The sequence below is a fragment of the Pecten maximus genome, chromosome 3 (genome assembly GCF_902652985.1).
Source record: "Pecten maximus chromosome 3, xPecMax1.1, whole genome shotgun sequence".
Taxonomy (NCBI): Eukaryota; Metazoa; Mollusca; class Bivalvia; order Pectinida; family Pectinidae; genus Pecten; species Pecten maximus.
Window position 1 is genome coordinate 24,883,836 of NC_047017.1, and position 19,597 is coordinate 24,903,432.

The 19,597-nt window shown below is 35.6% G+C and overlaps 1 protein-coding gene across 1 annotated transcript; it reads left to right on the top strand.

Moving 5' to 3' along the window:
- The first annotated feature begins 1,651 nt into the window (after positions 1 to 1,651).
- LOC117323681 (BPTI/Kunitz domain-containing protein-like) lies at positions 1,652 to 4,396 on the top strand. The gene is made up of 2 exons (XM_033879054.1): positions 1,652 to 1,760; positions 2,413 to 4,396. Exons 1-2 carry the CDS (start codon positions 1,670 to 1,672, stop codon positions 2,763 to 2,765), a joined length of 444 nt encoding a protein of 147 aa, XP_033734945.1. The 5' UTR covers positions 1,652 to 1,669; the 3' UTR covers positions 2,766 to 4,396.
- The last annotated feature ends 15,201 nt before the right edge of the window (positions 4,397 to 19,597 follow it).

Consider the following 19,597-nt stretch of genomic DNA (forward strand, 5'->3'; position numbering starts at 1 on the left):
TGTGTCATTGAGCAAGACATTTTATTCCGGTTGCCTTTTATAACCCTCACCTGGTCTCAGAAATGTCGCTCAGTAACGTAGCCACCATCTTCTACAAGGATAATTTGCCTTAAAAATGAACCTGGTTGTTCATGAGGCGAAAAACCACCAACCATGCAAACAAAACAAAAATGAACCTTCATGCAAATATCTTCGTCAATTTTTACGCAAACCTAAACAAATTATGGTCAAGCTACCAACGGTGTTATTTTTATTTCAGATATTTACATTTCCTTTGACTACTATAAATAAACTAACAATATAAATGTCGTCCTGCCACTGAAACATTATTCTTATTAACTCGGCAATATACATACGCAAACAATAAGATCATTGAAGTACTTATTACCTACGTGTCCTATAAACGACATATAAGTATAATGATGTTAGTGTTGACTTGTTGATTATTGTCCCTGTCTCTTGGTGTGGACGTTAATCATACTGCCCAGTCTGTACCAGGCCGTGAAGTATGACCTCATTAATTATGAGAAATGCTACATTTTCTGAAATTTTACTTCAAAGGATATGTATGTTGTAGCCAATCTTCTATAATACAGTCAAACCAAAGAGCAGGTTCCTATTTCCATTGTAACGAATGTCTCACAAGGACTTAACACCGATTTAAGTTGTTAGATGTTAGAAATTTGGATATACTTAAAATCAGAGTTGGGTTTCCTAATTCAAGGAATAGAAAAGCAGTTCATTGATTTTAATTTTGGTCTTGTTAAGGTTCAGTCAACTAAGTATGCACAATATTTCTTCCTTCGACCTCTTCCTGAAATAGTCCACATCTATATATGTTTTCAATAATTCATTCAAGGACATTCTTTATATATAACGATAGCACTAATGTTTTTACATATATAACGTTTTTGAGGGCTGAGCAGATGTATTGCCCAGATGAACATTTCCGGTTTTAATAGCTTACTAACCAAACTATTATTTAAATAAAGAATAGATGCTACTTTAAATTCAGTTGAAAGTAGTCGTTTTCACAAGATGGAGACAACTTGACTTTTCATGTACCTGTATTGTCAAACAATGTCACACAACGTCAAACGACAACTAGTTACAATTATTTATTATACATTATATACATTTTAGGAATGTCGTTTGGTATTGTTTTATTATTCAACGTTTTTCACAAAAATGATTTATAAAAATAGAACTTGATCATGAACAATATCAAAGATAGAAACGGAAACTATTTTGTAATTGTATTGTGACATGAAACCTAAAAACTAATAAACAACGAAAAAAAGGGAAAAGAGAATTACATGTACATTGTACAATTGTTTTTGACATTTTATCAAAAAGAACATTACTTTTTATTTGCTGGAAGCTGATTAGATCGAAGAATTCATAAGAGGATTTAAATATATATTTCTCGTAGTTAAACGACATTTATTTTAGTAAAAGTAAAGTTTAGAAAATACATTTTATAGAAGGTTTGCCGTTCGTTTCATGGTGCATTCATAGAAGCATTGACCGACATGTGACGCCTCTCTGTCAATTGTAATCCTTACAATATGAACAATTTGCTACTATCACAGCAATATGTGTTTTACTTGTTGATACGAGACTCTAACAAAAATAATAATTCTGTATACAGGTAACAACTTCCCGGTAGATGTACAACATGGGATGGTTGTGGGTGTCGATGTCCATATGTATGGTTCTGCCACTTGCACTGTCGCAGAGAGTATTGGATCTACCGAACCGTAAGCACGTTTCCAAATATATGTCATAGATATACACCCTTGCACATACAAACTGTCGAGACAGAAGTTAGAATTTTACTTTTTTTTGTGCGACAGTGATGTTTTTCATTTAAGATTTTATTTCAAAAGCTTGTTGTTGTTAACTTGTGTGTAAACAGCATTGTTACATATATTTTAAATGACGCGCGTTCGTGTTGACGTGTCTGTAAAAAATGCAGTTTTCACACCAGTTAAAAAAAAAGGAAAAAATATTAAAAATTGGATAAACATTTTGAGAGTTTTGTTTTATTTACGATACTTTACGATACATTGCCCAATGATTGCCATACATTGAACGTTATACGCACTAACGGAACAGGAACAGTCCGACAATTGATGGAATAGCAAAACAGCTGTTTTCTGTTTCATTTCTGAGAGAAATTAAGTATTGACATTTTCAATTCACAGAAAAAAACCGTGTGTGTTCCAGGCCGTCTTCACTCTCGGTTTACAATGTATTCCTTCGCGCCAGTCCATTTGCCGAACATAACTATTAATGTATATTTCATATATGTTTTGAAATGTTTACAAAATGATTAGGAAGCATAATTCACACTTCTCCTCTAACAGCCCATAAAACTAATTTTACATGGTAATGTTATATATTTTACAGGATGTTTCCGGGAGCCGGACCCGGCCTTATGTAAGATAGGACGAGCACGGTACTACTTTAACGCGACAACGGAGGTTTGTGAGGTGACGAGGAACACGCGGTGCTCTGGAGGTAAAAGACCCACCCTCTTCTCTTCAATGGCCCGATGTATGAAAAGATGTGGCTGTATGGCAGACGTCCATCCTGGGCCATGTGAGGGCCATAATGTCCGGTACTACTATAACAAGACGTACCGGATGTGTACAACGTTTATTTTTGGTGGATGCGGTGGGAACTTTAACAACTTTCGCACGTTCTTTCAGTGTCAATGGACGTGCAACCCACGTTCCTTCTCTTTTGACTTTGATTTTTAAATCTGAGATAAAACGTGATCGATATTATAGCTTTTGTATCAAAACTTGAGTGTAATTAAGTTTTCGAGCAGGGGATCATTACCTCGTAACGTAGAAACACTAGCTAGTATTGCTGCAGCTAAGCCAATACCGCACAGGTTGTGTCTACTGCGTCCGTTTAAAGCTTGCCTGGTGATCCTGGTCTATATCTGGTCCTGTTTATCCTGGTAGAACATGTAATGCTATACTGCCATACGTTTCCATAGCCCTGTAAGGGTTTATGTACCCTTAATACTGAAGGAGAATTGATGAAATTGATGATGATGATGATGATGATGATGATGATGATGATGATGATGATAAAATAACAATGAAACAAAATCAAACATATTTACAAGAAGTGGTTTTGGATAATTTCCCGTATTTTGTCAAAATAGTAATGTCATCTATGCACATCTAGTAGATACAATGTAAGAAGCTCCCTGGAATACTAAATTATAACTCTTTACTTTCGATTTTCATTTTCGCGTCGATTCCTCTGTTATATTTTATTTTCGACACATTCTCTTTTTTTCTTTTAACATACAAATAATCAATATGTGTTCTATTACATTCGCATTATTTGTATCAAATAAGTGTCTAACATACGGGCACTTTGTATAGGGAATGTGTGGTTATAGAATATTGCATGTCTTCGATAAGGTTACCGCGTACAAGTATCATTCAAGTATTAAATTGTATTTTGTTCAGGGTCATAGTTCTAAAATCCTCAAAAGGACTTGACAAAGTGTTAGCATATTTTATTAGAGTATTTTTGGATTTAGGATTAAACGACAATCAGAATACAGTTTAATTCTTACACTGGTATTTTTTTTTATTATTCTTATTGATTTTGACAATAAATTGATATACCCGTACAACCTTGTCTGTTCTATCAAATCTGTGGTCTTTAACAGAAACGCTGTCATTATGTAGCATACGTTAATTTTAATACGTCATAATGGTAGTGACGTCATGATCGACCAACAAAGACTTTGTCACCAAGATGACTGGTTTACAGACGCAATGTGTAGATGTACATATTACAATATTTATTACAAGCCGATATGTTGTGTCATGGAATTCCTATCGATTACGATTTCCAATAGCAACGCTAAGTTTAACGAATATTGATTTGAAACCAAACTCTAGCGAGATTATTATTATTAGCCATAATTGATTTAATGGTTCCGGTGTTGTGTTTCGTTTAATTTGAAGACAAACATTATCAAACTATCTGGAGACAGTAATGACAACATGTAATCGAGAATATCCTGTTTTCTTGGTTTGATTAGGAAACAACTTCCAAGTCATTGTTTAAAGTGGAAGATTTACAATTCGTCTGCCTTTCGTTTATGATTTATGAAACTCGCCATGTTTATATTCTAGCAAGGATATAAATTAGTAAGTATTTCAAGACATCAATCACACCGTCACGATATTTTTTTTTTATATTAATGAACTCTTTGAGGTGATAAATGGAATATATTTCTAATCACATTTCCGTATGTGTTACTAGAGTCTGCCACTTGATGTCTAAATATATACGTTTGTTTTGTTGGAATGTTTAAAACTATAACATTAGTATGTGTACAAATAAACTTGGTACAGTGTAACTTATTAAGTTATTATTCATAATGAAAGATGCTATGTCACGGATGAAAAAGACATAACATTGGTCACACAGGGTTAAAAGTACACATAAAAAATGACTACTTTCGGTGTTAATTGCATTAAGAGTGTTTTAATGTACAGATGCCTGGCTCAGACTATGACGTGTGGTGACCCTACAACACCTGGTTCCTACCCACAGGTACTTAAATGACCCTGGCTATTAATAGGACGTTAAACAAAATAAACCAAACCAAACCAACCCACAGGAGAGTCACTATATAATGTAGGGGTAACACTGACATTTTATCACAGTACATTACAATCTTGCATTAGTAAGATATGTACATACAGCGTATTAGGGGGGATAATATGATAAGCCATATTTGGTTAATTAGTATTCCAATGTATAACATAAAATCAATTCAGATTTGTTTTTAGTTTCGAATTATATGATGAGCTCTGGATTTTTATTATTATGAAAATATCAATGCTTATAACTACACTCAAATGAATACCTTCACCTTTCCACGCTTTGTGCATCTGGAGTTTTTCAACTTCTTATATGAGTTAAGTTTCCTCAATTGGTAAATCTAAGACAATGATTAAGAAAGGGAAACAGATATATCTTAAGAATTGTACGGTGAGACAAGTAAGACGTCGGTTTGTGTCACTTTCCCTACGTCTAATACAACTATGTGATATTTTGTTCCGAGACAAAACTCAATATTTCCCAAACTGACTATACACATTGTAAGCATACTTTGCATAAGTATCGGTATCCAAAATAACAGTACATTTAGGATCTAACTACAAACAGAAACCATAGAGGATATATAATATTGCCCTCAGTGATATCAATTATATTTCACGGGGGTGGCTAATATGTTGATATTTTTCACGAGTACGTAGCACGAGTGAAAAATATCGAATATATACACTGTATATATTATCCACACGAGTGAAATATATTTGGTATTACTGAAGTTGCTGTTAAATACTCTGTTGAATACACTGTTAAATACTCTGTTTATTACATTTTATTCAAGCATTGAACTGTTACCAAATGGTAGTATACAGTCGATATGAATACAATTTGGGTGACAGATAAATAGAATGTCGCCCGTTAGGTAGGGCGACATGAAATAATTATCTGTCACCCAAATTGTATTCATATCGACTGTATACTACCATTTAATATAAATTTTATTTTATTCGTTCAATTCATACATATAGGTCTACAATACACAAACATACAATCATAATTTGAATAGGATTCGGAAACAAGTATAAAACGTATATCAATCCGTCTCCTTTTATGACACATTAAGTAAACGGCAGCAAGTGGGAGAATACATAGGTGAGCAATGTAATACATGAATAGAAGAAAAATGGGAAAATTTGGAAAAGAGGAGAGATGAAGAGTTTAGAAGAAAAAGATTACAGAGGTATGTTATGCCATGACATGAGATATACAACCTGCTGTAACAGCTGTGTACTGGACAAGAAAAAAAAAGATCATTCAAATATTTTAGAAAAAATTATAAACTCTTGAACACTTGAAAAAATTAAAAGATTTTCATCATACGTGCATGAGTTCGTTATCGCCGAAGTAGAATACAGTTGATAACGGATAGTTTAGAGCACTAAAACAACGTAAGCGAAACTGCGAGAAAAGTGGACAACGTAATAGGAAATATCCATTGGTCTCATCTTCTTGATTACACATGCATAGAGGACTATCTATAAGATTTTTTATGAAATAGATAAAATTTTAGTGGACTGCACTCCATCATTAAGCATGGCGAATCTGACCCAGTCTACTACCGCCAAGGAAATAAGGTGAAACTTTGTGTCGTGGTTTATTTAAATGACTTTTCAATTTAGCTATGAAAGGATCACCGTCACCAATATACTACCATTTGGTAACAGTTCAATGCTTATATTTACATTCATAAAGATTTTTTATTTACTGTACGTTATGAGGCGTTTAAATTTGCCGCTTACCCTATCACTTACGTCATCAAGTTCAAATACCGGAACAGCCGAAATATCCAGAAGGAATAATATAGTCCCTCAAAACGTTATTGATAGCAAACAGATAAAATGTTTTTTGCACAAATTTGGCTTTATTCTATATTTCATATCTGTTTGAAGGTATCGTCAAATTGTTCACAATTGCATAATTTCTTATTGTTTAAAATCGAAACCATTTTCTGCGCAATAATATAAGGTTAACATTTATAAGTGATGCGGCGTCGAACGGGCATTGCACAGGACAGACTCGATTCCTCGGAAACACTTATGTTTCTATCGACTGGATTTACGTTATTTTCAGAAAAAAATATCAGCTTAAATTCTAAATGAAAGTCGTCTTGACAGTAGGTGAAAACGATTCCAAGGATATTTCGTTCGAAACAGATTCCACTAACTTAGCAGACGATTTTCAACTTCACAGGGGCTCGATTTTGTAAGGTAGGCCTTTGACATCAGTGAATACATACACAACCGGAAACTATGTCGATACTCCCGGTTTTTTTTTTTTTTACAAGATTTTTTTTTATATAAATACTTGACTTTTAATGTTGTCGTGTCTTGCATTTCTGAAAATTCGGAAACGAGTCCCTGTGAGTGTGACATTGACAATTTGATAATTTCGTATAGATAAAGAATGGCGCTTATAGATCTAGTAATTTGACTAATTTCGTGTTGACTACATCTTTTTTAATTATAAAATTATACTTTTATAACTTGTGACGTTGCTTTATTTTTTGTTGTGGCTTCTGTAAATAAATGCTAGCATCCGAAAGCTCTCTAGGCCGAAAGTAATTAGCGGCCATCACAGGTACTTGGGGTAAGAAATTATATTTGTATAGATATACTTTATAGCCTCGTATTACTATATAAAATAGGCCATTGTTTAACCTGCAAGTACTACAACACCTGAAGCTGTATTCCTACACTGACCGAATCACTGTAAATTGTAGTATACAGTCTCATGAATACAATTTGGTTTACTGACGACATATAGGCAAATGCAACACAAAATGCATATATAGCAAAATATACTGAGGCAGCTCAATCTCTCCTAGAATTCATTGCGACCCCCTGTCAACAGCTCACGAATGTACGCCAAATCGTGACGTTATGTATTCTATCTTGCATTATGACGTCACATAACATGACGGAGAGCTACATGCAAATCTAAATTTTCTCATTGTCGTTTGTAAGCAGTGTTCTGATTGGTCAAATCAGAAAAAGTGATATTTTCACTTCGATATTTCTATAGGCCTAGTAAAATTGTAATAAGTAGATGATATCTAACAGTGTCTTCAGTAATACCAAATATATTTCACGAGTGTGACTAATATTTAGATTTTTTTCACGAGTGCGTAGCGCGAGTGAAAAATATCAAAATATTAGCTACACGAATGTTTTCTCGTATCTTGCATTATGACGTCATATAACATGACGAAGAGCTATATGCATTGTCCGTTTGTAAGCAGTGTTCTGATTGGTCAAATCAGAAAAGGTGATCGAAAACTATCACTTTTATAGAATGAATAAATTTCGATATTTTACCGGTAAAAAGGTAATAAATATTGATAATGTGTAGATTAAACTCATTATAATATAACTTTTCCTGTGAATTATGTAACTGGTAGGGTTTTGATTTTAACAAGGATACATAAGTATCACTTTGTCATGATTTTCAAAAAAAAAAAAAAAAATATTAGCGAACGTTTGATGGAGTATATGGATTGAGATACCAGTTCCATAGAGTTTTCTATATGACGTTATTTTAGGAAAATTCACGTATAAGATTATTTTGTTGTTGATTTCTTGTTTTCATTCAGATGAGGAAAGTTTACAAATGTAACATAAGTATGTTTATATATGACCATGGCATAGTCCTACAAATCAAACATTATGATAGATACAATGCCGTGGAGGTACAAGACACAACATCAGTCACATACTGTTAAAAGTACAAAAGGGGGAGGGGGATTACTTTTGTTGTTAATTACGATTGATGACTAATTCAGAGTAAGATTTGTGACCGTACAGCAGTCTGGTTTCCGAAGTTTCCTAACCAAGGGGCGTTATTTCACAATATAAGCGGACATAATGTTGCAATATGACTTAATGACGTTTTAATACAGTACATTTTATCAGTCTTCTAGTGTTTAGATATTTATCTATAGCGTAAAAATGCGCATCACTATCATTAACAATATATATATATATATACATATATATATCGGTTCACTTCTTATTCCAATGTTTTATATAAGATATGCTTTAGACATAAGATTTTCAAATGATAAATGGGTCGAACCTATTCTCATTACGGAAATGCTATGTCTAATAATCAAAGTGAAAATCCTCTCCCCTCCTCGCTTGGTATATCAACGGATTATGAATAATTAACTTTCTATCTTATATAGTCCATGTGAATAGGTATCTTCCTCCATTGTTAAATGGCGATCCCTAGATATGGTATAACACTGATCACATTCTAAACAAAGGGAAAGAGATTTATCTTGAAACATTGTATCTTGTGAGGAAACAAGTTAAACGTCGGTTAATGACAGGAATGATACATATATAACACAATGTCACCCTGACTTTTCCTATTTACCACTACATGCTATTTTTGCGCCTCAACCTCTCTTCCCTGATGACCCAAGGTCACTATTTTCACGTGCTGACCACACATGTGTCATCATTCCCTGACTTCACAGCTGTCTATTTCGTAATTCCACACATTTGTCAACCCGCGGTTTAGAACGGATATATCGTGCTGATGGGTTAAATGGATCATATGTTTAAAGACGTCGTCCTTACGTCAGGTCGACGTAAAGGTACACCATATATGATGTAATCAGTCCAGCTGGCCCAGGTTTTTCCATAGGAAATAATTATTGAACTTAAGGAAAACTCTATGGAAAATTTTAAGTTAATGGATTTCCTTAAGATAAGGTAGGATCAGGTCAACATTAAGAGGGGTATGTTATAAGAACAAAGAGGAGCGGCGTGATAAGGTAAGCATAACTCAAACGCAATGCGATACAGATCTAGGTCATTCTTGGTTAAATCACATTATCAAAATAAGAGTTCGGGTTGTGACAGCGGAAACCTTTTGAAACCTTGTGCTGTTAATTTCACCTTCAGAAGTCGACTTCTATTACAGAAACCGTGATAATGGGAACCAGCCGTTGTATATATAATCAATTAGATCATGTAAACACCGTAGGTAGGGGAAACAGGGGTGTTGCTATCTAGAAAATGGAAAATTCAGCGCTAGGACTTCAAAAGCATCACGCTTGACATGCTGCTGTCCCCAGTGTCCTTAGGCTCGATTATAACCGGAACAAGGACGTTAAGCCCCATCAATCAATCAATCAAATGCTGCTGTCCCTGCTGGTTACGTTGTAAGTAGCTTACATTTACAACCAACTGTGTTTGGTTTTGGGTGTAATATCTGTATGAACAACTAGAATGTCATGCAGTACCCAGCTGTGAGATACCATGTATAATCAGTTGTATTATTTTCTAAGACAAATTAGTGACACCAAGTGAACGGCAGCTCCATGGGATCTGTACATTTCCTATTCTATAAGAGTTGGTATGATATGATATTATGTGTTGGATTATTAACGGGAAGAGCAAATGTCATGTTATACGTAAACTAACTACAGTAAGAAATAATTGTTTCTAAATGTTGTTTATCGTGTCCGTGCCTTAAAACCAGGAAAGGTGAGTTTAAGACCAAAAGCTATTTATTATATTGTATCATTAGTGTCAAACCTCATTATATATGATTTGTATTGCATTGTTTCTATTACAATCCTTCGCAGTATTCCTTACTGTTGTATCTGTTCATTTAGGGACATTATCACCTGGCGAAAATGGAAATTTACTTGGCAGCACAGCTGTAATTTTATGGAATAATATGTATCATTAGGGGGTGGTTGTGTGATACTATAGGGGGGGGGGGGGGGGGGTAATTGTAGGCTTAGTGTGTAATATTAGGGGTTGGTGTGTGATACTAGGGGTTAGTGTGTAATACTAGGGGATGGTGTGTGATACTAGGGGTTGTGTGTAATACTAGGGGGTTGTGTAATACTAGGGGTTGGTGTGTAATACTAGGGGGTGGTGGTATACAGGGGGGTGTGTAATACTAGGGGTTGGTGTGTAATACTAGGGGTTGGTGTGTAATACTAGGGGTTGGTGTGTAATACTAGGGGTTGGTGTGTAATACTAGGGGTTGGTGTGTAATACTAGGGGTTGGTGTGTAATACTAGGGGTGGTGTGTAATACTAGGGGGTGGTGTGTAATACTAGGGGTTGGTGTGTAATACTAGGGGTTGGTGTGTAATACTAGGGGTTGGTGTGTAATACTAGGGGTTGGTGTGTAATACTAGGGGTTGGTGTGTAATACTAGGGGTTGGTGTGTAATACTAGGGGTTGGTGTGTAATACTAGGGGTTGGTGTGTAATACTAGGGGTTGGTGTGTAATACTAGGGGTTGGTGTGTAATACTAGGGGTTGGTGTGTAATACTAGGGGTTGGTGTGTAATACTAGGGGTTGGTGTGTAATACTAGGGGTGGTGTGTAATACTAGGGGTGGTGTGTAATACTAGGGGTTGGTGTGTAATACTAGGGGTTGGTGTGTAATACTAGGGGTTGGTGTGTAATACTAGGGGTTGGTGTGTAATACTAGGGGTTGGTGTGTAATACTAGGGGTTGGTGTGTAATACTAGGGGTTGGTGTGTAATACTAGGGGTTGGTGTGTAATACTAGGGGTTGGTGTGTAATACTAGGGGTTGGTGTGTAATACTAGGGGTTGGTGTGTAATACTAGGGGTTGGTGTGTAATACTAGGGGTTGGTGTGTAATACTAGGGGTTGGTGTGTAATACTAGGGGTTGGTGTGTAATACTAGGGGTTGGTGTGTAATACTAGGGGTTGGTGTGTAATACTAGGGGTTGGTGTGTAATACTAGGGGTTGGTGTGTAATACTAGGGGTTGGTGTGTAATACTAGGGGTTGGTGTGTAATACTAGGGGTTGGTGTGTAATACTAGGGGTTGGTGTGTAATACTAGGGGTTGGTGTGTAATACTAGGGGTTGGTGTGTAATACTAGGGGTTGGTGTGTAATACTAGGGGTTGGTGTGTAATACTAGGGGTTGGTGTGTAATACTAGGGGTTGGTGTGTAATACTAGGGGTTGGTGTGTAATACTAGGGGTTGGTGTGTAATACTAGGGGTTGGTGTGTAATACTAGGGGTTGGTGTGTAATACTAGGGGTTGGTGTGTAATACTAGGGGTTGGTGTGTAATACTAGGGGTTGGTGTGTAATACTAGGGGTTGGTGTGTAATACTAGGGGTTGGTGTGTAATACTAGGGGTTGGTGTGTAATACTAGGGGTTGGTGTGTAATACTAGGGGTTGGTGTGTAATACTAGGGGTTGGTGTGTAATACTAGGGGTTGGTGTGTAATACTAGGGGTTGGTGTGTAATACTAGGGGTTGGTGTGTAATACTAGGGGTTGGTGTGTAATACTAGGGGTTGGTGTGTAATACTAGGGGTTGGTGTGTAATACTAGGGGTTGGTGTGTAATACTAGGGGTTGGTGTGTAATACTAGGGGTTGGTGTGTAATACTAGGGGTTGGTGTGTAATACTAGGGGTTGGTGTGTAATACTAGGGGTTGGTGTGTAATACTAGGGGTTGGTGTGTAATACTAGGGGTTGGTGTGTAATACTAGGGGTTGGTGTGTAATACTAGGGGTTGGTGTGTAATACTAGGGGTTGGTGTGTAATACTAGGGATTGGTGTGTAATACTAGGGGTTGGTGTGTAATACTAGGGGTTGGTGTGTAATACTAGGGGTTGGTGTGTAATACTAAGGGGTTGGTGTGTAATACTAGGGGGTGGTGTGTAATACTAAGGGTCGGTGTGTAATACTAGGGTTGGTGTGTAATACTAGGGGTGGTGTGTAATACTAGGGTTGGTGTGTAATACTAGGGGTTGGTGTGTAATACTAGGGTTGGTGTGTAATACTAGGGGTTGGTGTGTAATACTAGGGGTTGGTGTGTAATACTAGGGGTTGGTGTGTAATACTAGGGGTTGGTGTGTAATACTAGGGGTTGGTGTGTAATACTAGGGGTTGGTGTGTAATACTAGGGGTTGGTGTGTAATACTAGGGGTTGGTGTGTAATACTAGGGGTTGGTGTGTAATACTAGGGGTTGTGTGTAATACTAGGGGTTGGTGTGTAATACTAGGGGTTGGTGTGTAATACTAGGGGTTGGTGTGTAATACTAGGGGTTGGTGTGTAGTACTAGGGGTTGGTGTGTAATACTAAGGGTGGTGTGTAATACAAGGGGTTGATGTGTAATACTAGGTGTTGGTGTGTAATACTAGAGGTTTATGTGTAATACAAGGGGTTGGTGTGTAATACTAGGGGTTGGTGTGTAATACTAGGGGTTGGTGTGTAATACTAGGGTTTGGTGTGTAATACTAGGGGTTGGTGTGTAATACTAGGGGTTGGTGTGTAATACTACGTGTTGGTGTGTAATACTAGGGGTTGGTGTGTAATACTAGGGGTTGGTGTGTAATACTTGGGTTGGTGTGTAATACTAGGGGTTGGTGTGTAATACTAGGGGTTGTGTAATACTAGGGGTTGGTGTGTAATACTAGGGTTGGTGTGTAGTACTAGGGTTGGTGTGTAATACTAGGGGTGGGTGTGTAATACTAAGGGTTGGTGTGTAATACTAGGGGCGGTGTGTAATACTTGGGTAAGTGTGTAATACTAGGGGTTGGTGTGTAATACTAGGGGTTGGTGTGTAGTACTAGGGGTTGGTGTGTAATACTAGGGGTGGTGTGTAATACTAGGGGTTGGTGTGTAATACTTGGGTTGGTGTGTAATACTAGGGGTTGGTGTGTAATACTAGGGGGCGGTGTGTAATACTAATGGGGAGGTGATATGTGGGGGTTTTGGGATTTCGGGATGAGTTTCCGAATGTCATTTCCTCACATAAAGAAATAGAATAAATGAAAGATTTAGGTAATTTAATGGCTGCAAGAAATAAACAAGCTACAGGATAGGGAATAACACATGTTCCTTACTACACAGGTATGTGTCATGTATAATACAAACTTTTACCAAGATGGTTTGTCAGTTTTTAACACTTGTGGTGTATAATTTACACTTCCCTGCATGATTTCTGAACTACTGATCCTTCTAGAATAAAACAAAATGACATAATAGCTTTCTTCTCGTGCTTCGTTCGGTATTCATTGGCTTTGTTTTTCAACAACCATTGCATATTACTCATGGGTCGTTGAGGTTCAAAGTTATACCACCATGTTTCGTCATCTGTAACTGACTCAGGCACTTTTCTTGAGTTTAATTTTCTTTAATTACAATTTTCGGGGGGTTTTACCGCAATTCAGATGTTTGGCCTGTCGGTCAAAAGCCGGCAAATGGAGGGGTCAATCGGGCAATCGGAACACCACGCCTTCGTCTGCCAACATTTCGTAGAAAATGAAGAGAGATTACGATTGGTCAATCAAGTAAAATATTTTTTATATTTGTAATAGGCCTACTTTATTATGTGATGCATGCTGCCTTCTGAAATACCAACAATCCGTGCTATCCATGATATTCTCAACTAATCCTTTTACATCAGCAAAGTACTTTTTGGTGCTGAAACAACTGGTCTGTCTGGTTGTGATTCATCCTTCAGATATTGATGCATCATTAAATTAAAACAGTTCTTAAACAAATGGTAGAAAACCCATGTGTACTGAATGTATATGAAAGGCACAACAAGTTTTAATAAAGGGGCGGTAACATCAAAATATGAAACTGATCACGTGTACACACGATACAGTAAGAATCCCAGGGGACCATCTGAATCAGTTCGTTATATTGATATTACCTGTATTACGAATTTTATTGGGTTTTTTTCCTAGAAACTTCGCTGTATGAAAATATTAAAATAAAAATACAAGCAAGTACAAATTAAAAGCGATGCGTGAGGCAAGTGTGTACAAAGTACTAAAAGCATCTGACGTATCATTTTGAGAATCCAGAAAACGGCATATCTCGTTTAAATAATCACTAGCCGTAGCACCACTGATTACGGAATGTTCTTCCTCTGACTCTATTTTCTCCTCGCTTTCACTGTCCGAAATGTTCATAGCGTCTTTTACAACAGCAGTCATCTGCGAAGCATTACAGACGAAATCGGTCGCGGTGACCTTTACCTCGGAAGTTTCGTTTTCACTAGCCTTCAGACATTTCAGAATAGATTTACAACTCGACATAAACATCGATAATTCAGAAGTCATCAAAAACACAACTCACCGATTCAATAGCCATATAAATGTATATACATCAATATACTCTTGCCAGGTTGTGTTTTGCACGTGCATGTACTTGCCTTTACGTGCTAAGGGGCAGTAATAATGTATTGTGTGTTTTCACGGGAGCCGTGCAGTGATCCTCTAACAGAGTAGTGTAAACACAGCTGACTGTATACAAAACACTACACCTTTTGTCTAATGAAATGATATATACACGTGATGATAATAACCTTGTTAATTAAATATTTCACATTTCAATGTATTGTACCAGACTTTTTGTAGTGTCGGCATTTCCGACACATCATTTTTTGACATTTCATTTTGTACACATACCGATGCTTGACGCCTTACGTTTTACAGCTCTTTATACTACTTCATACCAACAATTGTTAATAAAGATATCAAACAAACAGTCGTTTCACAGATACAAGCTGTGATTAATAATGCCGATAGTATTGATGAAGTTTTAAATCATGTTGTCGCTTGATAAAATCCAGTGCACAACCATTTGGTTTTTTTTTCTTTTCGTGTATAAGATTATATTAATGACATACTAAACTCAATTTCATCATATTTTTCGGCATAGCCGTCTAATTTGGTTTTGGCCCCGGATATGACGCGACAGGTGGTGGTCTGGTCAAGATGAAGTATGTGATTGGTCAATGTAGCGGTCAATGCAAAATGCTGAATATGCAAATGTTGTGACATATACGGAAACAAAAATGGCTTCCAATGTGAATCGACTGCGGTTGAAAACTATAACAGCTTCCGCAATGAAGAGAATAATAGGAAAATGGGTCAAACACAATCCTAGAATTAAACTTGGGAAGCAGTACAATAGATTGTAACAGTTCAAACATGAAAACAGCAGTAATACGGACGCCGCTCGTATTCTGCTTGATTGTTTGATAGTAGGTCATGATAATCTCGGTAATATTTACACAAATACAGTCTGTACCAGTACATCGCTACTGTCACTCACAGGGGCTTGGCACGATTTTCCAAATGATAGTCTATATATATAGGGGCTTGACACGATTTTCCAAATGATAGTCTATATATATATGTATATACATGTAGTATCAAGTGATACTATATACATATATATATATAGACTATCATTTGGAAAATCGTGCCAAGCCCCTGTGCTGTCACTATACTATATGAACAGTGTTTACACTTATTTACACATAAATATGTGTGCCGTAATATTTACAGAACGTGTTATTTAACATTTAAACCACTGTGTATAATATCGTTATCCAACTAACCCAGATGGAATATAGATATCGCCTTGTAAACTATCGTGTGTTTGTGTTGCCACGATTTCAAAACAGTCACGTAATGATCTAAAAATAATTTCCGCGCTAAATTTAGAGGGGGATTCCCAACTAAATCGAGTGGTCAAGCTGGACATAGGGATTGACTGTGAACATTGGAACAGCACAGAAACATAACTGGAAAGGAACAAAACGCGTACATTCAGTGAAAATTGCAACGTTTTTACCCTTTTAAATTGAATGCAAGCTGAATAAGTGGATGCATCTATTCAAATGACACATTTGTAGTCTTATTCTCACCAAAAATGATTCAAACTGATATAATTTTGTTATCCGTGCTGAAACTGCGCATTTATTAATTACATCGTAGTTCGTTAATTTATTTCACCAGTAGTTTTACATTATAACCACAAGCATTAAAACTATGCCGTTTATCTTTTATAAAGATATTTCTTGTTTTCTTTTAATTTGACGATTTTTTTAAACCGAGTCCAATCACAGAAATAATAATGTTGCATCAGGTCTGTAAAAATCAAGTCAGTGCGTATATTAAATTCTTTATGGGGAAGTTGTGATGAGTACCGAATCTAGAAAGGGTTATCTCCCTTACCATATTGCTTGTGCTCGCATATGTGTCAGATATATATTAAATCGTTTGTATATTTTATAAAGAAGCCAGAAAACATTGCTTTAGTGTCGGCGCCTAGATACAAAATTCTATTCCAAGATTAAATGCAGGTTCTACATGAATATATCGGAAAATCATTGATTTCTTAATGAAAAAGAATACGTGTAAAAGCATTGGTAATTTTTAAATGTACACCATCAAAGGTTTCAGGCCAAACATCATAGAAAAATAAAAATTAAATAATATTTTATTTCGGGATACAGGCACAGATGTTTACCGACAGACTTTTTTTTTCTAATTCAGTATTTTTTCTATTATGGGAAGATTTAGAGAGTTATTGATATTGTCATTATTCTCGATTACCCGTGAATTCTATTTTTATTCTGTAAAATGGAGGTAAAATCAATCACCTCACATTTAAGGTGATTATGTTTATTGTGGTGACGAAATCCTGTCTTTGAACCGAAATTTTCAGACTGAAAATTAAACGCGTGAAAATTGAATGGAATTACTTCAATAACGACGATAAAGATAGATGTCTAGTAGCCCTAAAAGTCGCCATGACATACGGAATTCGGGAGTTTGGAGACACCGCGCCTTCTAATCCACATCTAATCATGTTAAGTAAGGAATGATGCATCGGATAAGACATTTTTCAATAAAATTAAACAAAATCCAGACAAATAGGATTTTTTCCCTCCGTGACCTTACTGACTCGTCCAAGCTGTCTGTCTAATACAGCTCTGGCAGACATACCGTCTCAGTTATTCCGACTCCCTGGAGGTGTATTTGGCCACTTGGTCCTTGTTTATGGGTATGTAGGCTGTATTGACGATCATCGATTTCAGATTTAAAAAGCAACTTGTAATCTTGAATCTGTTTTAAAAAGCCATTACGGATACATTTTGTCTCGTTTCTTTTTTTTTGTGGATGGGCGAGGGTTGAAGATCGAAGGTGGATAGGAACAGGCTTGATCAGATTTTGCTTTTATCAAATGCTGATGGTGTCCTTACGCCGAATTGATTTAAATGTAGAAATATACGAATAATGTGTTTTTAGCCCAGGGCTTAGTCATCAAAGATTGTATCGTTTTTATCGATAGTCAATGGAAAACTCGATTACTATGATGGTCATTGTCTTTGGAATAACACTTTATAATATACAGATTACACCATCAACGAAGATTTAGTTTAGAACATCAAAACAATATTTTCTTTGTAATGATTAAATGATGTCTCATTCATTGATATCTGATGTCTCATTAATTGTAAACCGATGTCTCATTCATTGTTAACTGATGTCACATTCATTGTTAACTGATGTCTCAACTATTGTTAACTGATGTCTCATCCATTGTTAACTGATGTCTCATTAATCGTTAGCTGATGTCTCATTAATTGTTACTGATGTATCATTCATTGGTAACTGATGTCTCATTCATTGATATCTGATGTCTCATTCATTGGTAACTGATGTCTCATTCATTGATATCTGATGTCTCAATCATTGGTAACTGATGTCTCATTCATTGTTAACTGATGTATCCTTAATTGGTAACTGATGTATCATTAAATGTTAACTGATGTCTCATTCATTGATATCTGATGTCTCATTCATTGTAAACTGATGTATCATTTATTGTTAACTGATGTCTCATTAATTGTTAACTGATGTATCATTAATTGTTAACTGATGTCTCATTAATTGTAACTGATGTATCATTAATTGTTAACTGATGTATTATTGATTGTTAACCGATGTCTCATTCATTGTTAACTGATGTCTCATTCATTGATATCTGATGTATCATTAATTGTTAACTGATGTATCATTAATTGTTATCTGATGTCTCATTCATTGTTAACTGATGTCTCATTCATTGATATCTGATGTCTCATTAATTGTTAACTGATGTATCATTAATTGTTATCTGATGTCTCATTAAGTGTTAACTGATGTCCCATTCATTGATAACTGATGTTAACTGATGTCTTATTAATTGTTACTGATGTCTCATTCATTGTTAACTGATGTCTCATTCATTGTTAACTGATGTATCATTAATTGTTAACTAATGTCTCATTCATTTTTAACTGATGTCTCAATCATTGTTAACTGATACGATCGGTAGACTACCCTGTCAAAATTTAGCTTTATGTATTATATCCCACTAATCACATATTAACTGATTTATATAGCATTGATTATAATCAAACTAAGTACATCATTAAGTTACATTTAGTCAGTTAAAATATTCCATCTATTTACATGTATAGTAAAGGTATCCAGTTTTACGTAGTCAGTTATAATATCCCATCTTATTACATATACAGATAGTAAAAGTATCCCGTCTAGTAACATGTGGTCAGTTATAATATCCTACTGAATTACATATAGCCGGTCAAACTATCTATGGCATTAGTTTGTAATATTCACGGACATTATGGTTTAATGCATGTAGTTATCATATATTAATGTTCCTTATTAGCGAATCGTATAAGGAGTTGATATTATCCTACTATCAACTACATGTATCAACTTATCAACTCCTTACTTTTTTCGTCATTTTTAATTTTTCTTATGATTCAATCGCTATGATCATATTTTTCGAATGACATAATGCATCAATGATCCATTGTTTGAGTATTAGATATTTCCTTATTTACAAATGTCTGACTTCACACCATTTTGTCTTTTCTGCAATAAATGCTTAACTGTATATCTTGTGAAATGGTGTTATTTTCATTATATTATTAAATAGGGAAATCGCTGTAAAAATTAAATACACATTCTAATTCAATTACGTGTTATTGTATTTAAACATTCTGAGAATGATATAAACTGTCTTTAAAGGGTTTCTTTTTCAGAATACTTCAATTTAAACTGGATTTAATAACACCGTTCTTGGGTTCCAGCTAATAGCATGTA